The sequence below is a fragment of the Coturnix japonica genome, chromosome 3, assembly GCF_001577835.2.
Source record: "Coturnix japonica isolate 7356 chromosome 3, Coturnix japonica 2.1, whole genome shotgun sequence".
Classification (NCBI taxonomy): domain Eukaryota; kingdom Metazoa; phylum Chordata; class Aves; order Galliformes; family Phasianidae; genus Coturnix; species Coturnix japonica.
Window position 1 is genome coordinate 8,529,959 of NC_029518.1, and position 22,379 is coordinate 8,552,337.

At 35.2% G+C, this 22,379-nt stretch overlaps 1 protein-coding gene across 33 annotated transcripts in view; it reads left to right on the forward strand.

Annotated features, from left to right (window-relative positions):
* The window catches only part of NRXN1 (neurexin 1), a 606,274-nt gene that overhangs the window by 277,242 nt on the left and 306,653 nt on the right, over window positions 1–22,379 (forward strand). For 20 of the 33 annotated variants that reach the window (XM_015856860.2, XM_015856870.2, XM_032443901.1 and 17 more), the window contains 2 exons: window positions 4,407–4,580; window positions 9,624–9,743. In XM_015856860.2, the coding sequence (XP_015712346.1) occupies window positions 4,407–4,580; window positions 9,624–9,743 (294 nt within the window). Of the gene's footprint in view, window positions 1–4,406; window positions 4,581–8,622; window positions 8,650–9,623; window positions 9,744–22,379 lie in introns of all 33 variants that reach the window. The other 13 variants (XM_015856854.2, XM_015856856.2, XM_015856852.2 and 10 more) reach the window with 1 other exon arrangement.

Genomic DNA, 22,379 nt, shown 5'->3' on the forward strand with positions numbered 1-22,379 from the left:
TTTTTTTAAAGTTTTTATTCATAAATAGAGCCATATTTAAATGACTAGGAGAGTGGTGAGGTCCTGGAACAGACTGCCCAGGGAGGTTGTGGATGCCCCATCCTTGGAAGTGTTCAAGGCCAGGTTGGATGGGGCCCTGGGCTATTAATTGTGGAAGCTTGGTGACCCTGCCAGGCAGGGGAGTTGGAACTTCATGATCCTTGAGGTCCCTTCCAACCTGGGTCATTCTGTGATCCTGTGACTCGTTTCTGTCAAGAAATGAGCACCTGCTACATATGGCAAAACATAAAATTTCAGAAAAGTAAAGCAGCTTGGCTTTGATTAAACTACTGTTTCGTGAACAGTTTTTATATGTGCTCTCCACTAATGCTGGAAGACAATGGTAGTCCTTAGATTAATAGTTTTTGCTTATCACCTTATATCCCATAAGGATTCTGGGTTTGGAACACAAACCAGGAAAGGAGGAAAGTGTATAGAATGACATCTCAGCAATATAAGTATCACTGTGCAGTGTCACTGCTGTTACCTGTTCTGAAAAAATGTACATTTAACAGCATCTTCAGTTTTTATTTTACCTTTCTTTGTTTTAGAATTAAGAAAGCTCTTATTTGGAAGAAAGTAGGTACTTGTGATGTAAAGAAAGGTAGAAGTAGTTGTTACAGAAGGATTTGGCAGTATCTGTTTCACAAGCAGATGTATGTGACTGCTGTTGGGCATTTTGTTGTAGCTGGTTCCAGTATAGACTACATTGAGAACCTGGGTTTGTTTACTCACAAGCAGGTTATTTTTTCCTGTGTTAATTTCATGCGTTCCTAAATGCACAACTCATCTCTAAGTCAGAAAAGAGGTAGATGTAAATAGGAGAACACCTGTAGGTATAATTGATGTTCAGCATTTCTGTAAAAAGATCAAAACAATCAGTGAAACCCACTCAGCTCTGCCAGAGGTTATGGTGTAAGTGACCAGCAGTTACTTTGTACACAGAGAATGTGTTGCCTTCCGGGTGACTGCTCTAGCACACAGTGCACAGGTCAGTGAATAACATGTTTGTTTGTTTGTTTGTTTCTTTTTGGCCTCAGAAAAGTGAAGAGAGGAAATGATCCTCCTTCTCTGAATGAAACCGGACAGCTTCACCTAATTAGTTCTAGTATAAAATAAGAAGCGTTGTGAGACTAAGGAATGTCTGCTCTGAAAGTTTGGAGCTTCTCTAGCAAATCTTAAGCTTCTCTAGATATCCAAAGGAATTTTTGGAGCATTCTGCTCTCTCCCTCACCTATTTCTTCTCTGTTTAGCACCATAATAATGAATGTACCAGTATAATCCTCTGAGTATGTACTTTAGAAAATGGTCATCTGTTGTAAGAAAGAAAGAAATGGAGTTGCATTTTTGGTTGTGCTTTTACTTCTAAAATGGCCCCGTATTTTCAGTGGTAGTAGTATTGCAATGCTATTGTATTTAGGCTGTAGATATCTTCAGTAGTGTCATGATCTCACACTATTGATCTGATGAACTATGGCATCTTACTTTATAAATTGTGTGTAATTCATAAAGGTAACAAGATAAGCAACAAGGCATTAATCCTGCAAGCTTTTAATGTGTGACTTGTCCAGAAGTAAAGCTGTACTTACATAAAAAGTGAATAAGGTGGGAAAACCTGAGAATTTTCCTGATAAGGTGCTGAGTCCTCTTATCTCTTTTAGTGAAATAAATACACTGTATAAATAACTTATTCTTAAATATTTTCACTTATAACATTTTCTGCATCTGTCTCGCCTGAATTTCTGATGGACTGAATGTTGTTCCTACAAATCTAATTCTTCAATGTGATGAACACAGAAATGAAGAGCGTTAAATTATTAACTGAAATAAAAACCGCTATGCAAAATGTTTGTGATGGCAAATAGGAAAAAATGCCAAAAGAAGTTATGTCTCTGCAAGAAAGCATTATTTTATGCTGTCAACAGCAGACTCAAATCATATTTGATATTAAATCTGGGAAAGTTTCAGCTGGTAGGAAATACTTGGATATAGTTTTAAAACTTCGAGAGTCAGTACAGCTGCTTGTATGCTGTATGTTAGTGTAGTGCATTACACTTCTGTACATACAATAGCTAGTTGACTGTATCCCACTTTTTATATTTTCAGGAGCAAGTATTCTGAGTTCATCTCAGTCTTCAGCCACTTTAACCTAAACTTCTACCCATTCAACAAAATGATTGCTAAATGACCGTACGTCACAGTCTCAGTTTTCTTGAGGGATGGATCTTAGGAGTTAGGAGGGGGTCAGTGTGGAAGTCTGGGCTTTCAAAGGTTTAATTGTTCAAAGAATAAAAATGGTTGTTAGGTTGAGGGTTTTAAAAAGAGATAGCATCTGTGTCGAGAAGAAGGGGGAAAAAAAATGACCCTTCTAGCATAAATACGACTTTCTTTCTATTGTTTCTGGACTTTCCCTCTTCAAAGTCTGTTGCAGTCAGTTCAGGTGAATTGTCTCTGAGCTGACAGTGACTGAAAGAATAGAACTTCAGAAAACCCATAAGAGCTTTACTTTCTAAATGTTTCACCAGTGAAAAAGATGAGGAACATTTATGATGGGGCAAGAAATTTTAACTTGTTTCCGGTGCAGCTGGAAGAAAAATAGCAAAGTTTTTCTACTATGAATGAATTATGTGCTATTTGTAGGAATGCAGGGATCACCATATACTAAGCTTCTATGCCTAACATCACGCTTCTGAGATTTATACTATACCTTAAAGCTCTAGAGGAAAGCATTATTTTGTTTTTCAAATTATCTATGTGAATAGGGAAAGCTTGAGGTTTCTTAGCCTATTATCTTATAAAGATTGCTAAGATTTTTGCTTGGATGGTTTATAAGATTAATAATACACATGTTCCTAGGGTTTTGGCTTCAGTGATTCAAACACTGTTGAGTTTTAGGGCTGGTATGCAGTGAATAAAAATGTTTCAGTCTAACATGCAGGTGTTTGGTTCAGGTCATTTCCTCGCAGGTAAGCTGTTACAAACAGCCCTGAATTACACTCCTTTGCAAACAAGTGAGTATGCCAGGAGAGCTAGGAAAAAATGTTGCTGTAGTTCCTACTTGTAACAGATTAAAATTTGTTGCATAGGGTAGTGATGATAGCTGGTTCTGTTGCTTTAAAATCTGCCTACAAAGAATGGTAAACTTTTAGGAAATGTTAGGTATGGAAAGCGCCTGGTGAAGCTTGTAGTCTGACACTTTCTGGAAGTAGGTTGTGTTAGTTTGAAGAGTAGAGGATAAGTGCTTTGCTTACCTGAGTTGCCAAATATGTGAAGGACACAGCCTAAAATGCTTTATTACAGAAATGCATCCCCTCCTCTGTGTTAGTGTACTTTCAAAGTGCATCTCAGAGCTGTAAATTACACAAAGGAAGGAAAGAAACAGCTTGCAGCCTGGTTGCACGAGGTTCTGAGCTATTTATAGGACCAATCCACCATCATAAGCATTTTGGGTAATAAAACTCTGTTTGCTTAGTGGGCAGAGTGCCATTTTGAAGTCATCTAATGGGCACTGTTCCCAAATGGCTGACACAAGGTACAGGTTTTGGAGAGAAGAATCAGTCATTTTACTGCTGAATAGTTGTGTATTTATAACTTTCTCATTAGATATATCTCTAAGCCTACTCTTCTTGCTCTACTTTTAATTTGATGGTTCTGGATAAATGAACTTTAGGCGCATCTTAGTGCACCACTTACTGCCTTTTACCTCAGTGTTCTGGATCCGTAGTCAGAATGATCTGGTGGGGGTTCTCTGAATACATTTGTGATATGTGTCAGTGTTGGATGCATTTTAGAAGGTAAATTCTAAATCCTAAAATCCCCATTTGTGAAATAGAAACGTGTTTCCTGTATATAAGAGCTGGCACATAAATAACATTTTCAGGTACTTCTAAATCATACAGCTATGCAGAATAGATATGTACTTGAAAAAATAGTCCTGCTAAATCTTCTCACATCATCTATGCCACCAGTGTTTTTTTTCTACATTTAAATAATAAAGCAGTGTCTCTCACATGTCACAAGAAGTGTAACAAAAAACTGGTATAAGAGTGGAGCTCCAGCAGTATTCAGATAATCATTTAATGAGGAATTGTGCTAACTAACCACCTACAAAACCTTCTCACTCTTCCTTCCTCGCAACAAGAAGGATGTGCTTTGTCTTCTCTTGAAAATTTGTCTCTAACTGGTGTCTTTCTCACTATCCTGAAAACAGCTGAGTTAAATCATCTTGAGGGAGCAAATACTACGATTTCTGAAAGTTTTTTGAGGTCTCAGAAAAGTTTTGAAGAATGTTTTTCCTAAGTTCACTCAGGTGAAAAATTCTATAGCATTTTTTTTCCCTATGGCTAATATTTCCTTCTTCTTTATAGGTGATTTGTACATTGGAGGAGTGGCCAAAGAAATGTACAAGTCCTTACCAAAGCTGGTGCATGCAAAGGAGGGTTTTCAAGGCTGTCTTGCATCAGTTGATTTGAATGGACGGCTCCCTGATCTAATCTCAGATGCTCTCTTCTGCAATGGGCAAATAGAAAGAGGATGTGAAGGTAGTGGAAATGCTGATGTCTTTTTATATCATAGTGCAAGTATTGTGCTAATTCTGAGTTTTGTCGATATATAAACTCTGCATGTGGTGTGTTTATACCTTACCTGCTTATAACTTAATTTATTGGAACCCTTCTTACATAGACTGCATTTCTATTAGTGTTGTGGAGAAAAATCTGTGCCTGCCCTACAGCACAGATGGATCTGAGAACGTGAGTTAACTTCTTAAATGTTAAATATAGGTTCCATCTTTCTCCATTAGCCTAGTTATTTTGCATGTATCTTATTAACTTATGACGTGTTTTAAGTAATGATAGAAATAAAATCAATTAGTTTCAATGGAGTCCTTTGTATCTTCATGACGCTTATATCTAGCTAATGCTAAAGCATTGGCTAATTGAAGGCAATTTTAAAGCAGACCTTTTGTGTTTATTAATTGAAGCATAATTTATGACACTCTTGAAAATCAGTCTTCTCTCAACTCTATTTTTGCTTACCTCGGAGATCTGTACCATTGCAGATCTTCATATCCAAAGCCAGTAGCAACCAAGTATGTTTTATCTCACATTTTGACACATCTGAAATATTGTGGAATGTAAGTGAGAATAGAATTGAAAGAGGTGTATTTGTAAGTCAAGGCTATCAGTCTAGTTCTTTGTCCTCCTGTCATTCAGTTCCTCTTTACTTTGCTTTATGAAATAACTTAAATTGTTCCTGTATATATATTTTATTCACACAGTGCTGAATTTTATGGGCTTGCTCAATTCTACATGTTTTCCTCTCTCAAGCACCCTTCTTCTCTGGGAGGAAATGTGTAAATTACATGTTAATGTTTCAGTTCTGAATCACAATCGTTTTGATATCACATTTGTTAAGTTTGTAAATACACATTTTAGGTTATTCAAATAAAGCTGGGAGAGGTTTCCTCAAACTTTGCCACATCAAACTTTCTGACAAACTCTCTTTTCTTTTACTGTACCTACAGTAAGTTTGTGTGGGAGGAACTTACTCATTCTTATCCTGTTTTCTTTAGTTACCAATATAAAATCTTTTCATAGAACATAGAAATATGTAAAATTCACAGCTTATTTTTCCATAGCCTTAGTGTCTATATCTCTCTCAGGAAAGAAAAAAAATAAATACATTCCTTTACACTGAGTCTGGAAAATTAGATTCTGCTTTCTGAATGTCATGAGCAAACTCCATGCCTGTACCATCCCTTTAAAGAGTCAAAGTATGCTTTAATTTCATTATACATTTCATAGCTTCTTTTGAAATTATGTAATTTTCTTAAATGAATTTTATGTAGTTCAAAGAATTATTGCCATAGGCCTAGAATGCAAGTCCACCTTTTAAACCAATGGCACGGGTAGGCTGCCAGTGAATTTAATAAAGCTACCAGCAATTAAATAAAGGCAGTACAAATATTGTTCTCTTTGGTGGAGAATCAGCTTTTTCAACAACAAAATGGTCTGACACAAGCAGAATGGTTAATCCTGATGTGCTGCCTGGTTCTCAGAAATCTTCCTCATCCAAAGTTTTGCAGACAGAAAGAAAACTTTAACGCCATGATTGGAATCTCCTTTCTCCCTCTTTTGTGTAAACTTTACTGTTATAAATGTGTGTTAAAAATTCTTTCTTAGGAATATTTTTTGTAGCCCCACATTATAGGATTGGGGTGGCAAGTTGTAAAGTTTGGATTTCAGAATTCAATCCACAGGCTCAAGGTATCTGCTCTTTGTCACTGAGCATTAAATATAATTTACATGTAACAGAGTTCATCTTGTTGACACATTTTCAATGGATGGAATAGATAGAAGCTAACACATAAAAACAGAATATGCGAACTAGCTCTTCAGACTTTGAACGGTGAACCTCAGAGCTATGTTGTGTCAACCCTGTTTTTCTTTAGTCAGATCTATAACACATTATGCACTTTAATCAGATTTACAGAAAATACTAAATTATTTAAAAAATGGTTTTAATATATTTAGAAAACGACAGTGATTGCATATGTGTATCTGTGTTATTTGAAAATAACTATGTAGAAATTTACATAGTGTTTTTTAACATATATGAAAATTCTTGGCAGTGAGATGAATTGTATATATATATGTATGTATATGTATATAAGTGTATATATATATATGCACATATATATATAATATAATAAAACATCCTATAAACATATAATATATATATAATAATATAATAAAACATCAACTAAAAGTACACATCAACTAAAATAATGCATCTTGTGTTATATGTATAGCACATAAGCCCTTTCATTAGACAAAGGTAAAGGAGAGACCAAATTCCATCAATTAAAAAGTCCTCAGTGAAGACTGAATAAATATGATAGACATTTTAGTTAACTATTTTAAGGATGAGCAACTGAGATGAGTGTATTACAATATTTTACTAAATAACATAGATTTGTATAAACTGTAGGAGTATGCAAACTATTTATGGTAGATATTATAGTACTTTCCAATATTAAACTGTCTCTAATCTATCTCCCTCTTTTTTTTTTTTTTTTTTCTTTTTTTTCTTTTTTTCCAAAGGAAATTCTTACCAGTAAGCCAATTCTGGTGGCATTTTTTGAATGATGACTACTACAAATAAAACCAAAAGTGCTAAGAAATTTCAAAAGAAGCAGTACAACCTTTTCTACCAAGACCTTATCTGTATTTTTTCATATTTGATTGTTTTAACACACGCTTTTTAATATGCCTCCAGGGTCCTGCAGTTTTTGTACTTGTGACTTTTGCTCTACTTTTGCAACGATGAGGAAACTTAACATTGCATAACTAAAGTGTAAATAAATGCATGAATATATAACATTTAAACACCTACAGATATTTTCACTTCATCTTTGTAAAGTTTCTGAGTAGCAGAATCTGGTGAGGAAAAAAATGTAAGTGTCTTGTCAGCTATGGGATTCTGTCATTATAGTCCCCAGCTCAAGAAAGGGTGATGTAATGCCCAAATGTTTAAACTTCTGGGCTCAGAGCTCCAATGAAAGGAAAATCATAGTCTGCATACTGCAATCAATCCATTATGGATATTATTATTTGAATAGGAGAAAATATAACAAAGTAGTTAATAGTCTTGCCCGAACACTGATACTGCGTATGTTGTCTTTCATCCTTAATCACCGTGATGACTGTTCAGGCCCTGGTTGAGAGGTGCGCTCAAGCATGGACTTGTTTAAAGCAAGTGGCCATTGAACTGACTGATTACTAAAATAATGGCAAATCAAATGAAAATCCCACGCTGAGATCTTTGAAGGAGATGCAATGTGAAAGATGGGTTTAAGTGGATCTTTATCTCCAGAATAATTTAGAGGATTTACATAATCTTAGAGCCAGATTTCCTCTGTCATCCCTAACTGGAAGTGGTAATTTCAAGTGGATATAGATTTGTATAACCCAAAACGATTTAGGAGAATTTTGTAATCCCAGAATAAAATTTTTCCTTGCTATGTCAAAAAATTGCTGTGAAATATGTGTGTGAGCTGAAAGGAATTAGTAATTCATGATATGTATTTCAGTCTTCATTCACCAGTCATGGAGAAAAGGCTAGAAAAAAAAGAAAGACCAGAGTGGATGACAGCGCTAATTATTCTTGAATTCAGTGTATGGGAACATGACAAATGGCTAGTCAGGATTCAGCCATGCATTTATTCTGCTAATGCATTCATATCTATCCAGGGGGACAAAAAAAAAAAAAAAAAAAAAAAAAAAAAAAAAAAGGAAAAAAAAAAAAAAAGAAAAAGAAACTTTTAATTTTCCTTCATTACATGTCATCAGCTCAATTAACCATTATATTTGTAGTAAAATACTGGCAAATTACTGCTTTCTTATTTTGGCTTGCCTGAAGATTTATGGCTATTAGCATTAATTTGTTTGCATTATATGGCATTTCTTCCTCTCTTTAACAGCAGCATGCACTTTATTCTGAATGTTTTTTCTGTGTTTGCTGCCATTTCAATATTGCTTACTAACATTTAATATATTTTGCTTTTTTATTTTGCTGACAAAGTTGCATTGATGAAAGCTGATTTGCAAGGTAGATAGCCCTGTGTGTATTCAACAAGACTGAAACCCCCAATGCATGGTTGGATTTCTGCAATAAATGCTCTGTACCTTTCAGAACTCAAGTGTGTTATTTTGTTTCAGATTTTGTCTTTCACACCTCTAAAACAATGTGCTACATGAAACTTCATTTTCCAGCAGAGTTTGCATAAAGGCTTTCAGTCTTGAGTATGTTTTGTACAGTGACTGCTTTAGTGCTTTGATCATACCTTTCTGAATTTCTTTATATTTCAGTAGTCTAGTTCTGGTTCTCTGGAAATAGAGTAGTTTGTTTTTCATGTGTATGTCACATTCTGGCATGCCAGTTCATTAGTAGTCTGATTTTCTTCATTTCCCCTTAAAATACAAATCTGCATGGGATCCCTGAAGCATGTGACTCAGTACTTGCCAACATTCATGTCAAAGAATCCAGGCTTCTCTTAATTTCAGACCTAAACAATTTAAAGCAATTTCTGGAATTAAAACTTTTGTATAATGTAGCTTCATTTTATTTAGTTAGTTAGTTTTGTTTTGTTTGGATTTTACTTTGTTTTCCTTTAGTTTCATCTCCCAGAGCTTTGCTTTCTGTGGCATCTAACTTCACTGGTTGAAATGTATTTACAGGAAAAAATACCAAAATTGTTAGGAAACATTTAGCCAGTTAATGGTCTGAGATGAGATTAACAAATAACTTGCAATGAAGTTAACATCTCCACTGTACCTGGAATAATGCTGCTTCAGTTTGTGCATTTTTTATGTGTTTATGACATATTAATAGTAGAATTATGAAGCAAAAATACCTTTCTAATATTACATGTTGCTGCAAAAAAACAGCAAGTTCATGTGTCTTTTTCCTTGGTGACTTTGCTCATTCTGTTTGAGATATTGGTAACTTGTTAATGTGATCCAGTCAGAAACACATTTGCTGGAAGCCAAAGTGCAAGTCTTGTTTTTGTGTGTTCTCATCAGGCCCCAGCACAACGTGCCAAGAGGATTCGTGTGCAAACCAGGGAGTGTGCTTGCAGCAGTGGGATGGATTCAGTTGTGACTGTAGCATGACCTCCTTTAGCGGACCATTATGCAATGACCGTAAGTACATTAAAATGTGCTGGTTTGAAAGCTCTAGAGCTCTAAGGCAGTATTTCAAGCCAGTGTCTGGAGCTTTATATTATTTTAATATACAGTGTTAAATGAAGTGGCAAACCTTGTGAATATCTGTAAAGATGTGGGGAAAATATAGCCAAAATATACAGTATAAATTGTGGACAATGTGTAGTATTTAACACTGGCAGAATTTGTTTTTATTACAGTTGATTACATGTCTAATATACTGATGGTTACCCATTTGAAATAAGCTCTTTCTTGCATAAATATTACAAATAGTGGTTTTTTGTTGTTTTGTTTCTTTTTCTGATTGAAAAAAGTCTTTTACATTTTATTCTTTTAAGCTATATTGTAATTTTCTAGCATTATCTCATGAGAGCTGTAATTATTGTGAAACAGTTGACAAGCCTTATTCTCTCCTTTTGTAGATTTCTTTAGTTGACACACTGAGCACTCCAATAATAAAAGCATGCAGAGTATTTTAGTTCTTTTAAATTTCATCTCAGTAAAACGACATAATATACACCAACCATCTGGTGTTGGAAAGGAAAACTTTAAATATGTCATAAGTGAGGTGCCTGATTCACCAATATGATCTAATTTTTTTTCCAATCTAGGCTTATTGATCAAAACAGAATTATGCAGAATTGAAAGCAAAGTAGAAATGCAGGAGCCTTGATGGTCCACAATAACTGTTTAAAGAAAACTACCGAGTTTTCTTTTTAAATCAGCACATCTGAAATACCAGTTTTACATGTTTTTGTATCTATATGATAATGGAATTTCTTTAGGCATTTTTATTTTCATTTGTATACATTTCTCTGAATGAATGTCTGATGAAACAGTGCGTTGGCATGACTTCTAGCCACGCATTTTAGATTTCTGTGTCTTGATCCCATTCTCTGGTCTACAGCAAGATGCGCCTTCTTGGATGAACACTAAAATAACACAATAACTATCATCTGAGCAGCTTTGGGCTCAGATTATATCTAATGAGAGGCTTAAAAATGAATTACGCAAAAGTTGCAGTAATAATTTTCCTTCAAGTTCCTATTTTCTATTCTTGACTACTTTTGAAAAACTGAGGAAAAGACTCATGTCAGTATGCTTCCCTACACCTGCTGTCATGGTAGAAATGAAATGCGCCATCAGAGAACGTTAGAAAATTTGAGCAAAGTTTTGTGTTTATTTGTATGAGTATATGCAAATTATCTAAGTAATCAGTCATACTAGAAAGCATGTTTTTAAAGCCTTCTACTATCTACTACACAGGAAAATTATTTATTTGTTGTTTTTTTTGTGTGTGTGTGTCAGAGTTTGTGGCTTTCTGTGAACTGAGTTCTTCCAAAAGTAACTGAAAACTGTGAAATGCATCATTTTTTTAAATTCACATATAGAAAAGAAAAAGTTCTTTCTATACATTTGTTTTAGTTGTAACTGATGTCTGGACCTGGAATATACTGTAAATGATTTTTTCAAGTCCAAATTAGTCATACTGAAAAACTAGCATAGGAACAGCACATAGTCTATGAAGTCTTGCTAGTACAGCGGGGTTGTAGACCACATTATGTTGAATCAGATAACTCAGTTTGTTGTTTTTTATGATGGTAAAGGGGTATCTTTTGTACAAGGGTGCCAGCAATTCTTACTTCTTTCCAGATAAGTCATTTTTTTAATGTTCTATCAGAAATACAAGATACAAATGTATCCTAGATGCAGATGTTTTGTGATGCAGCCTGGTAAACTTAATTAATTTACTTGGTCCTTTATCTTGGCTCCTCAGGTTGTTCCAGAAACCTGCCAAACAAATCTAATGAGAGAGATTTTTTTGCCACATTGTATGGGGAGAGAGGGGAAGAATGGATAGGAGAAAAAATCTCAGTGTCATCTAGAAGCCTCTGGACTTGTGTCCACTTTCTTTAGAAGGAGTATAATGGATAGAGTGATAATGAAGTGTTACTATAGGTTTTAGTAAATCGCCAAACTTTTGAAGCTCTGGAGTAAGGCAAATTCCTTTCGCATCGAGTGAGGTGGTTCCTGTGACAAGTCTGGAGTAGCACCTGCTTGCTGCTGACAAATACAGACCTTATAAAAGGCAGTGTGAAGACATGGAAGCAGGGCCAGGTGGTCCAGGAGGAATATAGTAACACAGTCCATGAATGCAGAGCAAGAGGTGGGAAAATCAAAGCCTAGCCTAGCAGGGGACCTAGATGACAACAGGAAGAGCTATCAGCACTGAAAGAAAGAGCAGGAAAATGAGGGCCAACCACTTAATGAGGTGAAGGGACCTCATGGCAAAGGACAAGGAATAAATCAGGATACTCTGTGGTTTTGTCACAATCTTTATCGATAAGACTGCCCTTCAGTATTTTCACTTCACTTGACTATATTTGGACAATGTGTGAGTTGTACACTGCATGCATATGGCAACTGAAGGAATGAATCCATGTGTCTCACTCATCACTGTGAATTTGCTCTTGATTATCTTTGAAAAGTCCTAGCTTTGTTTGGGGAGCAGTTCCAGAGAACTGAGGGGGAAACTGAGGGGGAAATGCTGTCCTCAATAAGGAGGAACCTACAGACTGCTCAGCCTAACCTCACTTCCTGGGAATGTACTAGAAAAGATCAACCTGGCAGTATCTAGCATGGACTTACAGCCCATGAAATCATATGATTTCATGAGAGCAGCTTGAGTATTTAGCTATTTTTCATTTTCTTGCTAAGCAGACAATCCATGTTCTGATTTGAAAGAATTACAAGTACTCAAACTTGGGACTGAAGCATGTATCTTTCCAGAAAAGAAACAAATTCTAATTGTCTCAGACTGAATGCAGCAAACAGTGGACACTCTTGGCTGTTACTGAGGATAGACTGAGATCTCCTTAGGTCATAGGACCTTATAAAAATATATTATTAGTTAAGTTTATCAGATATGGATAGTAGGGTATTTTGCATTATACAAATTCCGGGAGGGATTGAATAATTCTCTTTTTAGTGTAGTGCTTGGAGAGTGCATTAAGTAAGATTGAGGTTATACTTTGAACCTTAAAAAATCTAAATATTGAGTCAATTGTTGAAATAAATGGGCATTTTTATAAATGTCAGTCTTCCCTGAAGAACTCTGATTAGAACAGGTGCATTTTTGCAGTGAATGAGGCAAGAGTCATTTATTATGTGAACAAGCAATTAACAATTATATAATAATCCATATGCAAGGAGGGGTAATTTAATATTGCATGCAGAAATGTACAGATGGCTCTCTTTAGATTTACAGTACTTTATGCATGAAATTATACATCACATCACACTCATACTATGTAGTGCATAAAGAAAAGGAATATTTATTACTTTCAGCTAGCTGTGCAACTTGGTATGCTCAGTCATTGATATGATTGACATTGGATAGGTATTCTCCTGTCACAGTATCTTTCTTTTTTTAAAATGCAAATCAGAGGCTGATATTGATATAACCCCTGTGTGTACTATCGCTCAGTGTTGCCTAAATGATGGATTTAAACTCTGTGCACATATTTATATTTATTAATTGATTTTGTTGTTATAGATATAGCATCTTTCGGTACTTTTGACAGTGAATGTAGTGTGAGTCATAATGCTACTTTTGTGAGGATGTGTATAAAGAGAAGAAACTTCATTAAATTGATGACAAAAACCTAAAGAAACCATATGAGCCACTCCATCCTACTTCCCCAAATAATACAAAATGTTCCTGGCCAAGTGTTTGCAGTTGCTAGCTATCAATAAGCACATAACCTGTTATTGAGGAAAAGGATGCAAAATCCCTCAGAGTACATTAAAACAAATTTGATTTCCATCTCCAGTAGCTGAGAATTAAAAAAAACCTGTCCCAGATAACATACCAGTTTGAATATTTCATGCGATTATTTTGCCATGGAGGATCATGGTACACAGGAGAAATAAAGACAGCTACTCACAATTACAATACAGGGCAAGCTTCTGGAATGAACTAATTAAAGAAATCTCAATTTGTTCAGCTTATCTTATCCAATCTTCCTCTATAATGAATATCTGGAAGTTTTGGTGACAAACATCAATGGCCTAATTTGTATTATCTTCAAAGGAAGTAGGATTTCACACAAGCAGTCTTGAAAACCTAGAAATATCTTGGTATTTAGGAGAATTAGAAAAACTGAAAAAGAACAAGGAAGACAAGAAGTGCTAACTGTGAACCACAGCTGTGAAAGAAGATTTTTAAACTTTTTATTCCTGTTGGAATCCTAATCCAGATAGGGTGCACCTTGATCTAGCAGGCTGTGGGACCTATGATGTAACATGGAAGCACATACTGCTTTGGCCAGAACTGAGCAGCATGACTCAGTTATGAAAACTTCTTTTTTCTCATCCTCCAATCTTTAGTGGCCAAGCTATAGTAGCTTTTTCACCTCCATCTTGTATAGATTTCATAGCAAAGTAAATTTTGGCTTTTCATTAATACCTGCTCAATCTATCAATTACATAAGTTAATTCTTTTCTTGGTGGTCTGAAAATAGCTTTTAGAGTTTTTGCCTTGTTTACATAAAAATTCTGGAGTTGCCAGTTGGATGAGGTATCCACACCTAAAATAGTTAGGTAATTTCCATATTCCTTAAAGATACAGATCACCCTGTTTAAAAAAGTTTGGCTGTGATTGGATATTGTCACTTACATGTGGTAATATTTCTAAAAAAACAGCAGCAAGAAAAGCTTCAAGTGGGGATAACATGATACAGAAAAAGAAAATACAAAACTTTTAGGGTAGCCAGAACGTATTTTTATAGCTCTGCTTGTAACTCAGATCAAAGCAATTATGCAACATTCGTGGCCTACTCAGAGGCAGTTTCTATTTCACAATATTAAATGGAACATAATGTCAGAAAATTGCCAGCTTCTCTTTGCCTCTGGAAGAATTGAGGGAGTAATTAAATTGAATTTTGGTATGTCAATAATATCTTTCTCTTATTAATGGTGTAATAATTTTGTAAATCAAATCCTGGAAGTGTTTCCAGTGTCATAAAGGTGAAAATGATTAAGGGTTAATGAAATATATTCTCATGAAATTAAAATTGTTCTGTTGGGTATTGTCAGATTCCTTTCTTTAGACCATTCAAATTATTACAATTTGATGGTGTGTTATGTAAAAGTCAGGTCTGAAATTTAGCAGCTGTTACAAAAACTATTCACGGTAACAGTAAGAGCAGATAAGTGCTGTCACTGTCCTTTCTCATACGTTTCTTCTTAAAAGATACTAATACAGTCTTGTAAACTGGAACATCCCAATAGTATGTATTAAGATAAGTGTTAGGTAACAATTAGATTTCTAAACAACATTAATTGTTACATATGGTGCAACTGAAGCAGAAGTTTTACCTCTGTCAGTGGTGTCAGTCATTCCAACAAACCCTTCCCCCTAAAAAAGAGCAATGTGTAAGTGCTATTTTTTTTAACAGATGATAGGTGTGTCACAAATGGTAAGAAAGAGGGAAAAGCTTTCCCAGTTTGTCTCTTTTTTAACCCATAGTATGAGAAAAGCACAAAGTATTTATGAGGAGTTTGGTAATATATACCTATTTTATGTGTAAGTTATTTACAGTAGCACAATGATGGGTGACACTTCAGAAAAGCAAAAATATTCAGTTTTTCTGAAGTCTGTACAGCTGGACTCAGGTTACTAAGGCAACCTGATCTTCCCCAGCATGTATTCTTGCTTGACTGATAGGTAGGTAGGTTAGATTCCAAGTAACAACATAGATACAAATCCTATGCTCATTGCAAAACAGAATTTTCATGGTAGTTTGAGATCTTCTTTAGAGTCTTCTGTGTTTGGTGGTGGTTGTTGTTGTTTGCTTTTTTGTTTTGTTTTGTTTTGTTTTTCTCAGATGATGTAGAAAATTGAGACAAAGTAGAAACTTCTATTTAAAAAGTAGTCAAAATGACCTAAATCTTATATGGGTAAATCAATGTGTTCTGGAATCCAGTTTAATGATCTGTTCCATTTCTCCACAGCTGAGAATGGAAACATGTGCTGGTATAATGGCAAAGTACAGAGTAAGATAAATTTTGCAGACGTTTTTATACTTTTCATAGTTTTGTACTCTTGTCATGCTAGAGAATGGATATTGCACCTATTTTATTTATTTATTTATTTTTTTTGGACCACTAATTACTGCTGATTAGATGGAACTGGGAGGCAGTTCTGAATGATTTTATTTTCTTCCTAGTGTGCTCATTCTCTCTTAATGTCACATCATATTTAAGATCCTTGAATATCTCATTTTTTCTGGGGCTTATGAATGTTATATACTGGTGTTGTGTTTGAAAGAATTTGTGACTGTTATCATAGAAACAGAAAATTGATAGGTCACCTAGTCCAACTTCCCTGAACTGAACAGGGACACCTACACCTAGATCAGGTAGCTCCTGACCATAAGCATCTCCAAGGGCAGGGCATCCATCACTTCTCTGGGCACCCTGTTCCAGTGCCTAACCACCCTTACTGTAAAATCAAACAAACAAAAAATAATAACAATTTTAAATAAATAAACACTTTTTCCCCTATACTTGGTCTAAATCTCCCCTCTTTTAGTTCTTTTAGTTTATCACAACAGACCTTGCTAAACAGTCTGTCTCTTTCTTACGAGCCACTGTAAATACTGAAATATACTGATTTTTTGCTTAGGTATTTTAGGAAATTTTGTAAGAAGGAAGCAGGATTCATAGTAACCACAAAAAAACACTGCTGGAAGCATTACTCCAACGAGTAAAAAAACAGGTATTAGTGTCTGCTGGTTTAATGAAGCCAACTACAAAATAAAGTCCTAGCCTAAGGAACATTATTGCATACTCAAGAGTGATCAGCACCCAGCTTGGGTTCTGGAAAGGTGGAATTTAAGAAAAGACAGCAAAGAGTACCTGATGCTCTTCAAACTGTTTGGTGCCCACAAAGCCAATATAAAGGTTGCATTAAGGACATTTGTCTGTTTGTTGCTGGTTCTAGTGCTAAGCTTTAAGCTACTGCTCTTTGTAATGAAGTCATACTTCCAATTTGAAACAGACACATGAAAAAGCACTTCATTTCACTGTAAAGATTCATGCACTAAAAAAACACTTGAAATGCATGGCATACAGTATTCAATGTCAAAAAGCATTAATATTTACAGATACCATTTGCAAATGATCATAAGCTCTGTGTTACCATATAAGGAAGGCCTCTCTTAGAGAGTGTTGTTTTAATATTCTCTCCCTCTTAAATGGTGTAAGTCTTCAGAATAATCCCAGTCAGATCAATGGGCTGGTACTTGGATTGTACAAAATATTTACATAGAGACCTGAGAACTTTGAATTTGAGTGTTTAATGGCACTCAGAAATATCAGCTATGGTAGGCAACTCCTTCTGTCCAGAGATCCTAAATAGGAGCTGATGTAGGCACCACCAACCTTCGCTTTTTATACTAGACCAAGCCGGCCAAGGCCCCATCCAACTTGGCCTTGAACACCTCCAGGGACATGGTACCCAGAGCAGTGATTACATTTACAGATTCTCTTGTGGTCCATTAGTAACTGTAGGTTGGCTTTCCTGCCTAGTCAAAAAATCTTCAAAGTTGATTTTAATCACTGATTTCATAAGTGGCATATAGTCTTATCTTTGCTCATGTTAGTTTGCTTTCTTTAAACAACCATGCTTACTTGGTGCTTACTGAAAGTATTCTTTCCTTGTAACTTCATGAACTGTAATTGCAGGTGCTGTCTCGTATCTAAATAGGCTTAAGGACAGATCATATGCTTGTTTTTGACTTTCAAGTCTCCTGCAGAGAATCAGAAAGACCACAGTGTTTCATCACATTAGAAGACAAAAGACCTTCCCTGTCTTTCACTATTCCCTGTATTGTAGAAGTATCACTGTAATTAAAGCTACCTGCAAACTTTCTCCTTCAAGTAATTGGATGCCACTCTCCTGGTCAGTAAATCAATTTTAGGATTGGCTTGTTTCTGTGCATATTAAATAGAAAGAGCCTGTATGTCTGCAGGGGACATATATGGGATATGCATAGATCAGCTGTACAGGATGTGAACAGCAGTTACTCAGTATTTCTCAGAAACACCAGAATGCCTGCACAAATGTACTTGTATTTTGCAAGAGCAGCAAGAAACACAATTTAAACAAGTCAGATTTACAGTGCATGAACAAAGCTATTTGTATAGCTATTTCAAAGAGGATTCAAGGTTGCTCAGGAGCATCATGCTCAATATACTTGTGGTAAAGGGTGGGGGGGGGGGGGGGGGGGAAGCAGAATCCCCTAATTTTATGCAGAATCTGGAAGGATGTTCAGAAGTCCACTTAGCTGACTGCTAACCCTCTCCCACCTACTTGTTTTCTTTCACCAGGTTATACCTTAACCTTGAGCTCCATTCCTTCCTCCCATACTTTGTCTTTTCTTCCTTTACTTTTGTCTGCTAAAAGGATGGGAATGCATTTTAATAGACTTCTTTCTGTAATCCCTAAGGGGAAGCCTTTACAGCAGGAAAATATTCAAAATGATAGTATCTCTCTAATTGAAAGCACTACCAGGAAAAAATGAGAAATGGGAAAATGTTTTCAAATTTGCTGGACCGGTAGTGGTGTGTCAGATCAAGTTTGGATGCATTCAGATGCAAGTGGATTTCATTTCTATATAACTAAGGCCTGAAAACTTCCAAATGTCACAATTTTGAGAACATTTTACTAGCAGTAGTAAGCCTATTTCTCCCTGAAACTCTACCCCAAAAGTTTTATCTTTCTAGCCTCATATTGCTACCAACGTGTATTACTACTGATATTTAATTTGAACTACTTAATGCAGCTTTGCTGGGATGACAGCCAACTTCAAAGAAAACATTTCCTCTCTAACCCCAACATATGCACAGGGCCAAGAGATGATATTTTCACTGAAGATTAACCTTTTCCTGGGGATGATACAGTATGCCAAACAACAAGGAAAGGCTTCTGAGTACTATAATAGAATAGCCTATAATGGAAATGCCATTTATTGTAATTTCATATTTATAGAAAAGGTATTTTTTTCATAATTTTGCTATTTCTGCACCATGGATTTTATTGAATCTATTGACCAAAAGGTAGACAAATTATATTAGGGATTTCTCCAGCTTATGCCTCTAGGAATTCTCCAGGAATTTCTGAATGGAAATGGGACCAAGATTTTCTATCAGGGTGGAAAGTCAAAACTGTATGGTCTTCTCTGTATCTGGAGCAGGAGCAGTATCCTAAGTGGTAAATTAAAGTTCTCATTGATTAAAAAAAAAAAAAAAAAGAAAGAAAAGAAATCTGTTACTTTTTAAATTTTTGTTGGGTTTTTTTGTCTTTTTTTGTTTTTAATTTCCTTAAATTGTTGATTGCAGACACTTTCCGAAATTGGGTTGTCAGTTGGGGTACGGGGTGGCACTTAACAATATTTAAGTCATTTCATATAGTACAGCATCACTGGCAAAACAGAGGCAGCTTTGGGGAGGGGACGCAGTGGAGCCAAACTTCAGACTCCTAAAACTTAGGGATCTCTGCTTTCTAAGTCAAGGTCTTGTGAAACTCCATCTTTAGCCCAATAAGCCAGAAGTTAATCTTATGATGAGGGACATGCTATTTATAGATTAGTAATCTTAGTTTGTATGTTAAATTATTTATAAAATTGGAAAGCATAGGAGAGAGTATGAGAGTGTAGAAGGAAGTAGGGAACGATAACCTTGAGTGTAAGTGTTGGCAGTTTTACAGCCTTAGGTCATAAATTTTTCTGGACAGCACGAGATAGTTTGGAATTGAGTTCTGTGTGATTTTAATTTCTGAAAAGGTGAGGCCTACCAATATTTAATAATATACTAGATTGGGAACAAATGCCATAGAATGTCTGTAAGCAGACATGTTCGTTTTTAAGTTTAAATGAAATTAAATATCAACTATTGTGAAGCATCTATACACTTGCAAATAATAATACCCCACTGTAAATGTTCTTCAAAAAATGTAGTATATATGCTTATGAGAGGAAAAATAAAAGGGGGCGTGTTTATAACAAAGGTCTCATATAGGAGTGTATTTCTAGATTAAATTTAGATATCTTCAATGACAATTTAAATTATCCCTTCATGTCATTATTAAGTGATTCCAAATAAATCTTTTTTAGTCACTCTTTTAAAATATATTTACATCTTAAAAACAAAAAAAAAGACAAAACAGGAAAACGGGAAATTTAATCAGGCACAAGTAACAGCGCTTTGGAAAATCATTCCCTGTTTCCTTACATGTATATCAGTAATCGCCTTTTCACATTAAGATGCCTTTTAAAATTCTCAGTTCATTTTCTATTCTTTTGACAGTCTGAACAATTTGTCTATTTTTCTTTTTTTTTTTCTCTTTTTTTTTTTTTCTCCTGCTTCTGTGTGGATGGAAAATGATGAAAAAAACTATAAATCCAGGGATGAGATTTAATACAAGTTTCCCCATTGCAGATGTTCTGTTTCTGAACAGTGATGTGAAAAATGTAGGCATTTCGCTAAATGGACTTGTTTAAACTGGGAAAAGCCTCCATATTTCTGGACAAGTAGAAATGATAAAGGAAGTATGGAAGAAAGCTCAGAGGTCCCCAGGGACCTTCCAGATTTAACCTTCATTTCCTTTTTCATCTTAGATTTCTTTATTATTATGTGGAAATATGTGGTTTAGCTGTTCTTCAAGTTGACAGGTGGTAGAAATCCTTTAATTATGATCTAGGTTGTATGCTGCCAGTGCAGAAATGGGAACCATGATAATCCACTCCTGTGTGTTATTAGAAGTCATTGCACATTACTCATGCTTTTTAGTGTAAAATCCTGTTTAAATCTCTCTGTAGAAATAAAATAACCAAAGTAAAATAAATAAATAAATAAATAAATGGTTTCTTGCAGGAAATATAATAAAGTAATTAGCTTTTGCACAGTATTCTTCCATGGACAGATAGCAGGAAAAGTGTTTAAAAATTAAGAAGAACATATATTCTTGAATAAGCAACCTCTTTTTGTTGTTGTTGTTGTTGTTGTTTGGCCATTTCTTGCTCAACTATTTAATATATAATTTATCATTTACTTAACCTATCTTTAAAATACAATCGTGTTACCATGTTCAGTTTACATTAGGTATAAAAAGGAAAACCTTCACAATATTTTTTGCTTTGCCATCTCTTCTGTGAAACTTCTATTTATTAGTATTTTTATTCCATTTAAACAAAACGTGATTTATCTCTTCCCTTTGCTTAGTATACATTTGGGTAGTAATTCTCTGTAGTTATTTATGACTGGACTTGAGGCTGTTTTCAAGCACTTCAAGACCTTTATTTTTTTTTCCTATTGGAGTGGCATAAAAGGGCCCTAGGTCAAAATTCAATATATCTACAGAGAGCCAGTGTAATTACCTTACCGAGAATGCAATGGTGCTGTTGGAATGGGAAGCTTCCTCTCCGTCCCCAGCCCCCAGGGTAACAAGACAAATGAAGAAGAGCATGGAACAAGGGGGAGATCAAAAGTTTTCTTCAGCCTATAATGACCTGAATAATCATCACGATTCTCAGATATACTTCAGTGGTGAAGGGTTCCCTGTTCGTTCTCCACAATGCTTTTTCTACCAGCACAGGTGGAATCATCTTGGGATTCTTTTCTATGGGATATAAGTGGAACACATATAATAGTGCAGTATTATATACAGAAAGTGATCCCTGCTCTCCAGACTATAGAGTTACTCAACAAATTGAAGTAACTTTTCAAGGAAAAGTTGCCAAATGTTAGAGGATGTGCCAGCATTAATATAATGATGAAAAATTTCGTCCACTCCAAACTAGCAGCAATATTTCATACCTTTTCCTGAAAAACATGAAGTATTCTGTGACACATAAGACCTGAATTCAGCAGTCATAAGCACTTTACGAAAGGGTGATGCTAGCAAAATACTTATTCAAATACAACCCCTATATTTATGTGCCCCTTTTTTCCCATGAATTATTCTATGAAATCACTGATGGCTGTTTCTGTAGCATGCTGCCCATTCTTATTAACATTTAAGACAGGCAGTAATGAATTTATTTGTAAGAACATATGTGTCAATTCGACAGACAGTAAAATAAGCATGTAGTGATATTGTGGCTATCAGAATTAAGTATCACTTCTAAAAGTTGTTTCACTCCATTGCTGATATTTGCCCTCTGTTTATGCAGTGGATTGTCAATTGCAGTGATCAGACTGGAAGCAATTTCTTTGATGTTTTTAAAAGTAGGAAATAATTTTTCACCTATCTGAATGTCAGTTGGCTGAGAGTAAATTAAAATGTTCCAGTAGTGAGACTAGCAATTATTGCCAATTGTAATTGGCAATTACCAAATACTTTGGTATTAGTATTCCTAGCAGGGATTTTTTTCCTCTTCTTGCAACATGTAGCTCTTGTTTCATTCTATCTGTTTAAGTTAGGAGAGCTGAAAACAATGATGAATCAGAGGTATTAAAAAAAAAAGAAAAAGAAAGAAAGAAAGAAAGAAAGAAAGAAAGAAAGAAAGAAAGAAAGAAAGAAAGAAAGAAAGAAAGAAAGAAAGAAAGAAA